Raw genomic sequence first — 10,858 nt, 5'->3', positions numbered from 1 at the left:
GACTACTTTTCTAAACGTTTGCAAACGTTCATTGGTTATTTTTCTAAACGTTTGCAAACTACATTTCAATTTTATAACTTATTTTGCTGTTTTGTATTATCAATTTACAGTCTTTACACAAGTGATTTAGTAATAGATATGTCAAATTTTGGGTTTTGATTGGTTTTTTGTAATTGCCAAACAAATGGTATTATTACTGTTAATTTCCTAATTAAATTTTGCTTGGTAAAAAAATAGCGTTTGTTATATAATTTAAAGTTTCATGTATAGTTATTATAAGAAAAAGCATAATTAAACTCAAAATTATATTGTCAATGTTAATGTGCATCTGCAATATATGGTTTTGTATCAAAATGGATATGATTATAGAGTATGTAGAAGGTCAATATTATTGTATTATTATTTAGGAAACCCCGTATGTCCGCAAAGAGTTTCATAAAGAAAAATAAAGTAAATAAAATAAAAAGATATGGTTAGTTGTCTTGCCTTGTAGAACAAAAGCAAGAATAAAGCTGATTCTTTGAGGCAAAAATAAAGGAGTTGCAAAAAAAAAAAAAAACGTGCATGGAAAGGAAACAAAAGAAAAGAAGATATCAAAACATGAATTATGGAATAAGATACAAGTAATTTAATTCCAGAATTTATATGATAGAAAACACTCAAAATAGGCTATAGAAAAATAATATTACAGTTGACAATCACGTCAAACCCATTGTATTACTATTATCCAGAATGCTATAATAACTTGTTTAAAAATACCTATGCTATGACTGGCGTGTCTGATACTATACTAAAATAAATAAATAATTATTCTAGCTATATTTTGTTTATTTAATTCGTTGTTTACCTTTTATGCTAAAAAGTCCACATTATGTTTCTTACTTACTGGTTATTTAAGATAGGGGTCAACTTCAATAAATGATTTTTTTTTTTTTTTTTTTAAACTTCAATAAATGATTTTACAATGAAATTGTTCATCTGCTCACTGATTAAATGCATTTATTAATATCTATCACCCTTTAATTTCCACTGTAGCAACAGAAAATTACAACATTATTGATCATGAAATAAACATTATTTTGGCAACATTAATTGATGGAAAAAATTGTGATGCCCTCATTCTGGCAATGTGCAAAACTGGAATAAAACGTCATAATTGTGTGACACCTTTTTATGGTGCAACAAACTGAGACCTTAATTTTAATATTATTTGAAATTCTTTCTTTGAAAAAGAAGTCATTACCCATTGGCTGCCTATAGAAGCTATAGCTCTTGAGTTGAGAAGAAAGCTAGTAAAAATAGTAAGACTATGTGGAATGGAAAACTCATTAATACCCAACAACTTATTTAATATTTTTTTCTTTTTCTTTTCCATAATACATATTCACACATATTCATGTACCTTCCAAACTTTAATTTCCCCCCAAGTATATTAATTAATTATACATAGTAATGAGTATCGCGTGTAAAAAAACAGATAGTTTCATTGAAGTAGGGGTTTGAATAGCTTGAAGTTTAAGCATAAAATATCTTATTTTTGTATTGCCAACGTAATGTGATAGGCTAAGTGCACTAGTCTATAAAGAAGGAAATTCGGTTAAATAGATATTTCTTATTTATTTTTTAACTGAATTTAATCGAGTAAAATTAATTGAACAATTAATTTTAACCGAATTTTCGGTTAAAATTAACCGTTCGGTTAATATTAATCGAGTAAATTATCAATTAATTGAGGTTAACCGAAATCTTGCAATGTGAATATGCGTTGGTACTCGTGTCTGCATTTTAGTCTGCATTGGTAATGTGAATATGCATGTACAACAGTACAAGAAATCAATGACACGTATATAAATTATCAGACTCTCTCTGGATTGGTAATGTGAATATGCATTGGTACACGGTTATTTCGATTAATTGAAGTTAATTGGGTTGAATTTTTTTCGGTTAAAAGTTAACCGATGACAGCTCACTTCGGTTAACAATTAATTGAAGTTAACCGAATATTCACTTTTACTAGTCTATGGCTTATATAATATGTAGGCTTATATAATGCACGAGTTCTCTTAAGATAACCCGAAAAATATAAATAAAATTAAATATTTAAAGGGAAATGAAAATTGTAAGAAGAATACACAATAAAATCAAATTTTTTTGTCATGTTTGGAAGTGTTGAAACTATAAGGAAAAAAGAAGTTTTGAAACACTATTATCCCGGCTAGATGCTCTTACACGTCTCTTTGGAATTAGCGCTTGTGAACCAGCTCTCGCTTCGGCTCGGAAGCTCATTGATCCCTAGCCGATCAATGTACGAGATCTTCATCGAGATCTCGGACTCCGTACGATCGGAGAGAGAGAGAGAGAGAGAGAGAGAGAGAGAGAGAGAGAGAGAGAGATGGTACATGTGAGTGTTGAAATAATTAAAATATCCACATGTGTGAAATTAGTTGGATTTTTAGTTTTCACCAAAATTTTTAGGGAAAATAGAATTCATATTTTAATTATACAATTTCCTTCCTATTTTCAATCGAATAATTTTTTTCTTCAATCCAAACAAAACTAAAAAAAACATAAAAATATATTCTAATTTTCTTTTTCCTCGCATTTTCCGGGTTTCAAAAACCCTCAAGGTTCGAGTAAGATCTATATACTCTTGTGTCATAGAGTGAGTTCAATTTCTAAAATTAGTGAAATGTCTTTGTAAATTGTGCTTGAACTTTAAACGATGTCATTAGATTGTAGGTTTTTATTGAATATTATTTAGCTTTAATGATTTTATTTGAATATTTTTCGAAATAATAGCTAACTAAAAAAAAATTCTAATTCCATTTTTTTTTTTTTTGCATTCAGTATAATTCAACTTAAAATATAATGGTAATTAAAATTTGGTTGCACTGCAAGAGACAAAGGTCGATGCAGTACGGAACAATTTTGCCTAAAAACATCGTTGATCAGGTCATCATAAATAGTGAAGCTTGAAATGACCTTTCCTTTATTAATGAAATAATTTCTTTATATTTTTCAATTGTTTATTGTATTGATGAGTGTCGATTAGAGCACTTCTTTTGTTTCCATCTGGTTTTTAGCTAAAGCCAAGCAGTACCACTGCACTATACTACCATAGCTTTGCTCTCTTTCTTTTTCCTTTCCTTTACATAAAATATAAGTAAATAAAACTGACATACTTTCTCCTTTGTGTGTGACTTCACATTATCCTTAGTCCTTACACAGTCCCCACGTCTTAAACCCCGACACGAGGCAGCTGAACCAACCAAGTAGAGAGAGCTCCATGAAAATGCATCATAATATCTACATATTCATACACATTATTATTATTATTATATATAATGGCCTCAAAATGGTCCAAACTTTTGTCCATTTTAGCCACACCTCTCAATGTCACACTCGCAGAAATATATTTTACATTATATGCATATTGTAAGTACTAATAAACAGTTTTGGTTGGAAGAAAACTAATAGGGAAATGAAATCTAGTGGAATGTCAGAAAGTGTTTCAGCTCTGTGTGTGTGCATGGATAAACTGAATCTTTATTATACAAAAAGACATAGAAAAGAATCCAAAGGCCAAAACTCATTCATTACACATCTTTTATAATCAACACACACATATATATGCCATCACTTTCACACACACTCTTTCACTAACCCGTCTGAATCGCACTTATTCATACCATTCATTTTTTCCTACACAAGCATTGATATTTTCTTCGAATTACTCAACTATATTGTATATGATGATGATGATGTATCTCCAATTTCCAGATTAAAAAAGAAATAAATAAATCGATCTTGGACCACAGGTCCACAACACAAATATATATATATATATATATATATATATATATATATATATATATTTAGAAGCACAAGTAAATAATTTTACACTAGAAGTAAAGCTCCAAAAAAAAAAAAACGCTGTACATTAACATTAATAATAGTAGTAATATTACTAATATAGATAAGGCAAAAATTAAAATAGTGACAAAAATTTCCCGGCAAAATTTTGGATTTTTTTTTCTTTGTACATTATAGATAAAGGGAATCAAATTCCCTTTGCCGGTAAAAATAGGAGAGCGATTGATATTCTGATCACAATAAAATCAACAGCTCAGAGCCTCGTATTTGACCGGAATCGGACGGTTGAAACCGACCTGCGCCAACAGATTACCGACCACCGCAAGATCTCTGCAAAACGATCCTTGATAAGAACTTCCTTTTCCGTTCGAACTCGACGACGACGGAGAAGCCATTGTCGTCGTAGTTTCTACTATAAGAGTCGCCATAGCAGCCTCGGCCTCTGCCTTCTCTCTCTCCTTCTGCCGCCGGCACTTTTCCGCTGCCTCGTCGTCGGCGATCGCTGCGGCGAGGCTCGCGTGGCCTTTCTGGATAAGCCGATATAGAAGAAGCGCGGACATCTTCGCGCGATCGCGGATCGAGTCCATATCTCCGTCGTCGGAGATCTCACACCGATCAATAAACGCCGTCGACTTATCCGGCTTGTGACGAAGGAGAAGCAGAAGATGAGCACGCTCAAGCTCCGATCTAGAACATCCACGGCGGAGACCAATTAGGGCGTAGAAGTCAACGTCAGCCGGAGAAGCTCCGGCAAGGCGAGATTTCAGGTCCTGAATCTTCACGGCGAGAGCGCAGAGCTTTCCTGGGATCTCGCGGTAGCAGATTCGTCGGCGGCGACGCCATGCCGGACCTGGAAGACGGCGATCGCGGAGGATCGAGTTGTAGAGGAGCCGGAGATGTTCAAGGTCATGTAGACTGTCAGGAAGGCACCGGATCGTCTCGAACAGAGCCGATCTGGTCTCCAACGCCTGGATCGAGCTCGGATCCAAAGCCAGAGTCCGATTACAATCGGCGATCGATTCGGCGATTCTTCCAAGGGAGCGAAACGCTGCGGCGCGGTGCATGTAGCACTCAGCCACGAAAGCCTGCGGCGCGGCGCGGCGGCCATCGACGAGCTTGCTCAAATGCCGAATGGCCTCCGAGTAAAGACCGGCGTCTAGCGCCGCCACCGCCGCCGTCCGTCGCCGCAGAAGGAGTTTAATGTGCGAGAGGAGTTGACCGGTGGTCTCTGCCTCAGACTGGATCGGATCTCGCGGCGGAGACGAATTAACTGCGGCTGTGAGAGAGAAGCTATCATCGGACCAGCAAACGCTCTCTCGGCGGAACGCCGCCGAGGCGAGTCGCTTTCCGGTTTGAAGAAGAGCCATGGCGTCTTCCATTAGCCCTAAATGACAGCATGCTTGTCCCAACACCAAATATCTGCTTACACAATATAAATAAATCAATTTCGGTCAAAAAAAAAAAATCACAGCAGATATTTTATTTAGGATTCCGAAAAGAGTTGCAGTGCATTGAGTGTGCAAAATAAGGCAATAGTAATAATAATAATAATAAAGAAAATTAGAGGGACGTCTGATCTTTTCACCGCATTGAATAAAGTCATAAAAAGTAGAACCTACGCATTATTTTGGGACGACTAAACGTAACAACTAAAACTCAAAACAATTTATTATTTAATTAATCCAATGGAATAGAACAGATATAGAACAGAGTTTCAGTTGAGAAGAAGAGTGAAATTACCTCCATTGCCCTTCCTTGTCGCCATTTTTACAGAGACCGGCCATGACCTTCTTCTTCAACTCCGATACAGAGAAGCATTTGAACGACGAATCGTTACCTTCTGAGTCAGACGAGTCGAGAAGCTTGACTCGCTCTCTGGAAAGATTCTGAGACGACGAAGAAGAAGACGAAGAGGAAGACGAGGAAGAGGACGACGAGTTGTCGTTTTCTTCGGTCGAAATCTTGAGGCTGGGAATGTAATCCTGAAGCATATCGGCGACCTCTTTGAACCTTCGGAGATAGAGCAACGACCTAGCTTTAAGCTCTAAGGCTTGTTCGAGCTTCGGACACAGAGTCAGAGCCGAATCGATGAGGTTCAGAGCCGATAAGATGTCGCTCTGCTCTTGGCTCGCGATCAGATTCCGAGCTTCCCTCAAATACTTGTCAACAATCTGATGCCAAATAAAAAATTCCAAAATGTTTGATTCAGTACGATCAAATAACGAAATCAAATGGAATAGAAACACCGATTTATATATACGTGTTTTTGCATTTTTTTTTACCTTTCTGTTGCTTAGCCACCAGTGCTTTTTCTCGTTGGAGGAGAGACATGGAGATATTACAGCCATTGTTGTTGTTCTGGTTCTTTTTCTTCTTTGCTTAATCTTTCTTCAATGTGGAAGCGAATTTCCTCTCTCGCTCTCTCTGCTCAAATGAGAGACATTTGTTGGGGTTTTTTATTTTTTGGAGCTGGAATAAGAAGAAAGAGAGAGAGAGAAGTGTATATATACAGAGAGAGAGATTAATGGGTTATTTCCGAATGTGCTTAGATTTCAATTTTTTTATTAGATAAAAGAAAGGTATTGCGAGAGAATCATCCTATAATGCAATGAAAATAAATAAAGAAAAATGAATGTGAAAAAAGAGGGAAATAATAATAATAAAGGAAAATTGCCAGCTTTGACCTCAGAGAAAGCTTTGATCCTTCAACTTCATAGCTGGCACAACCACAACGTAGGAGATTCTCTCTCTCCCCTCTTTTTCTCTCTCTTTTGTTTTTGTTTTTTAGGCTCTTTCATTTTTAATGGGAAAAAAAAATTTAATTGTTATTTCTTTTTGCTAAAATATTTAATTGTTCTATTATTTGAATTTTCAAGCAATGTCAATGTATATGAGTAATGCGATGGTCAAATGGGTTCCTACAAACAACTATACAACAAGTTCAGAAAATAATTTTTAGGTCTACGAATTTATAAACATAAAGAAGAGTTCAGTTCAACTGGTATAGCCAGTGACACTCATGATTACGACCGGGTATAACCGGTGGATATCACGGGTCCTCGGACTCAACTACCGGCTGAAAGAGATAAGAGAAAGCCCATCATCATCTATTTGCTCTGCGCCTCAAGCTCAGCCTCATGATAATTTTACCCATGTACGTAATCATCATTTTATTATTTTTTCAAGATTTCAAAATAATTAATTTATGTGACTAAAATTTTAATCCACTATTTTTGCTATACACTTTATGTATATACAAAAAAAGTTTCAAATCTAATTCCATCATCTAAATTAGGCAACAAATTTTCAAAAAAATTAATTATACCTTCAATTTGGTTAATCCAATCTCTAAACACACAAACAATTTACATTATTTCAATCAAGATACATGATTTACAACATTTTAATCATCCTTTCAAAATATTCCCACATCTAAATATGCAACCAAAATGTTTGAAGTCTAGTCATCTACAACGAGAAGGCAACGAAGTGTCAAAATATTTAATCTTAGTTTCAAAAAATTTAATCCACTCTTTTGTGAAGAAGAAGAAGAAGAAGAAGAAGACAGTGATTGTGGTGGTGATGACGCTCGACAATAAAGCCACCTTCTGATCCTCAACCGGAGCCTTGCAAGCCGTTCTTCTCGTCCTCAGATTTCAACGACGGAGGTGAGGTCGACGAGAAGTCGGAGAACTACACGTGTGTGATTTCACTGCGCGGAGGCGATTCGATGACGAAGTGAGTGTATTTCGACGGGAAGCGAGGTACGAAATCCAAGTCCTCTGAGACTCTCAGCCTCGATTTCACCAACTCGAACTGCAAAACCCTAAGCAACTTCTTGAAATCGGCTCGCTCCATCGCCGGGAATGCTTCCTCCGACGCGGCAGTAAATGAAATTGCCGCCGCAAGAACGGCTCTCCGGTGGAGGTATCGGCTGAAGAAAGCTTTGTCTCCGGGGTCGTGAGAGATGCTTGCCTGATTATGGATCTGAGGGACGCTCCGATTCTGAATCGAAGTGATACGACAGTTCGAGATTCAGCATTTGTTGGCGAGGCGATGAGCTAGGGTTTTGTTCGACGCCATTGTTGAGAAAAATAAAGCTTTTGGAAACTCATTTATGATAATAAAATATAAAACATAAGAGAAAAAAAACAAATGATTGGCTGCGTAGCCATCTAAAACACTAGCGATTTTGTTTTAGCCAACTTTTCGTTAATTTCCCGTAAATAGCCATCTTGCTTACGTAGCAGCTTATTAATTGAATTAGTTTTACATTTGTACCCTTACGCTATTTTAAATAGGCATTTTTTTCTCTTAAATTTTGAATTAAATATTGAAACCGAATAGGGAAGTTTTTAAATTTGAAATTTGAATTTTGAGCAGATTTTGAAAGTTCTCAGCCCATTAATTGTTATGTATTTGGAAATTTTCAACGTTGACTTTAGGTAATTAGTTTCTATTTTCGTTGCAATTCATTATGGATAAAATCTGTAAATATATTATTCATTCATTTATATTATTTTGTCTTCCACATATTCATAATTTCCAGAATTTTCGTGCCCAAAATATTTTTAGAATTTTTTTCAGTTTATTTACACGATTATACTGTAAATATGCTTTGTATTTACAGTGAATATACTGTAAATATGCTTTGTATTTACAATGAATATACTGTAAATAAGCTTCGTATTTACACGAATATACTGTAAATATGATTTCTATTTACACGAACATACTGTTAAAAAAAAAAAAAAAAAAAAAAACTGTTCTTCGCGGAGTCCATAATATCGATCAGGACCTTTGGACGCAGATTCTTCTCTTCTCGGAAAATTCAAACAGGAAGCACGAGAGAAAAAAAAAATCAGAGCCTGCGATTGAAATTAAGCCTTCAATTTTAACCAACAAAAATCAATTTAACAACTTCAATTCATCCAAACCCATCAGACCAAACAGGGAGCACGAGAGAAAAAAAATCAACGACAAAACTTAACCAAGCAAGAACGATACAATCATTATCGAGAAAGCCCCAATTTTATTGCAATTCGAAACCCAAACCCTTGGGTTCAAGAGATTCACGGGAAATACCTTCTCAATTTGATGAATTCCGACGGTCATCTTTGATTCCAGCCGAACTCCTCGTCAATCTTTTCTCGGCAACTCCCGGCGACTCCCCGGTCCGAGCGCGCGCGGGTTTTGGGTCCGCTCATGACGGGGTGTTTGGATGTGGTCCGGTCGAGCGTTCTCTTCTTCCTCGAGCTCTCACTCCCTCGATCTCTCTCTCGACTCTCTCTCTCTCTCTCTCTCTCGGCTCTCTTTCATCTTTTTTTTTTTTTTGAAAAACAATAAATGAGAGCGGTTGCGTGTGAAGTGTGAACGCAGCTATACGGTTTTAATTACCTCCTCGATTTGCGCGAGCATTAATGACGAAATCTTTGAGCTTATTATGTGTAAATGCGCTGATACAAAATGGACGGGAATAACAAAGGGCAGTCTCGTCCTATTTTCGCTGTAAATAAAATCCTCATGGCTATTTACCATTAATTAACAAAATGTGGGCTAAAAATAAATTGCTTATTTTCAGGAGGCTATTTAGCTTAATTACCCAAAAAAAATCTCCGTGTTTATATTTAATGGCGCTTGAATGATAAGGTTGACTATGTTTAGAGCATATCGATAGTGAGGTAGATCGATAATGTAGTAACAGAAGGGTATTTTAGAGGTTTTTTTTTTTTATTTTTAAATTTGGCTTATTTTATCTCAATTTTGAAAAGTTTGACTATTTTGCTAAACTCAAACTTAAAAATGTATAGATAACCGCATCGCCCGTATTATTATGAGAAAATAAGCTTAATTTTTTTTTTTCAATCTCTATTTCTAGTTTTACTTTTGCCCGCTAAAATAATTGAACTATATCATAAGAATGGCCCATAAAATATGACAATTGCTATCATATTATTATCCAAAATAAAGTTTTTAATTTTTCTCCATTTAGGCTCTCGTACTATAATTCATATCTACTCGATTTTGATAATTGATTGTTTTTGGATTTGACACGATTAGTGGCTTAAATATCGGCTATTGCTTTGATTTTTTTTTTTTTTTTAATCGATCGAGCTATCGCTTTATTCATAGTAAAATATATATCGGCTATCGCCAACACATCAATCGACTCTCGGCATCCATTCATTAACTTGTTCTTTGTCTTTTTGTTAAACTTTTCTTTAATTTCTGCTTGCCATTGATACGCTAACGTAAATGATTGCATAAATCTCTCACGTTTTATTTTTACTTCGAGCACGATCGTTGATACATCATGGTTTCTACGGATATATATTCATGATTACCAATACATTACGATTTCAATACTTGGAGCACGATCATTAATACATCATGTTTTAAGTCATAAACATATACATAACACTTTTTATTTGCACCTGTAGCCCCTCAACTTTATGAGTTTTATTACTTTGGCTCATTTTTTAATTTGGGAACCAACCAATGGTCATAGAGCTTCAAACATTGACTATACCTGGTCCTACAGCTAACTTGCTTCACCAATTTTGCAAATTACAAAATCTTTTTTATTAGGGTAAAATAATAATATAGGGATTTTTTTTATCAAATCGATAAAATTTAATTTTTAACAACAAAATTCGTGAATGCATATTAAAGATTTTGTTCATAATTTGATTTGTTTGAATTTTTTGATGATCTTTCCACGTAAACTTACCATCTTACTTTATAAATAAGGTTACTCAGCTCCATGAACAAATATGATGTAAAAAAATAACATGAATAAATCTGCCATAATTTCATAAAGCTCATGTCATGAATGTTAATTTTAAAATTAGTTTTCATGGTCATGAATTTAAATTAGCTCTTTTTACAGTTTATATATATATATATATATGTATATATATGTATATATATATATATATGTATGTATGATCATCAAAATATCATGCTTTGTTTCCATGGTCCATAT

General features: G+C 35.0%; 1 protein-coding gene across 1 annotated transcript; it reads right to left on the bottom strand.

The window, feature by feature from the left end:
* Window positions 1–3,880: 3,880 nt before the first annotated feature.
* On the bottom strand, window positions 3,881–6,259 carry LOC149389873 (uncharacterized). The gene is made up of 3 exons (XM_089624120.1): window positions 6,156–6,259; window positions 5,614–6,044; window positions 3,881–5,292 (listed from the first exon to the last, which is right to left on the bottom strand). Exons 1-3 carry the CDS (start codon window positions 6,219–6,221, stop codon window positions 4,119–4,121), a joined length of 1,671 nt encoding a protein of 556 aa, XP_089480246.1. The 5' UTR covers window positions 6,222–6,259; the 3' UTR covers window positions 3,881–4,118.
* Window positions 6,260–10,858: the final 4,599 nt, after the last annotated feature.

This window comes from Urtica dioica, chromosome 8 (genome assembly GCF_054948205.1).
Source record: "Urtica dioica subsp. dioica isolate 48M chromosome 8, U.dioica_male_clone48M_v1_H2, whole genome shotgun sequence".
Taxonomy (NCBI): domain Eukaryota; kingdom Viridiplantae; phylum Streptophyta; class Magnoliopsida; order Rosales; family Urticaceae; genus Urtica; species Urtica dioica.
The sequence above is the reverse complement of the archived record's forward strand: the minus strand, read 5'-3'. Positions and strand labels throughout refer to the sequence as shown.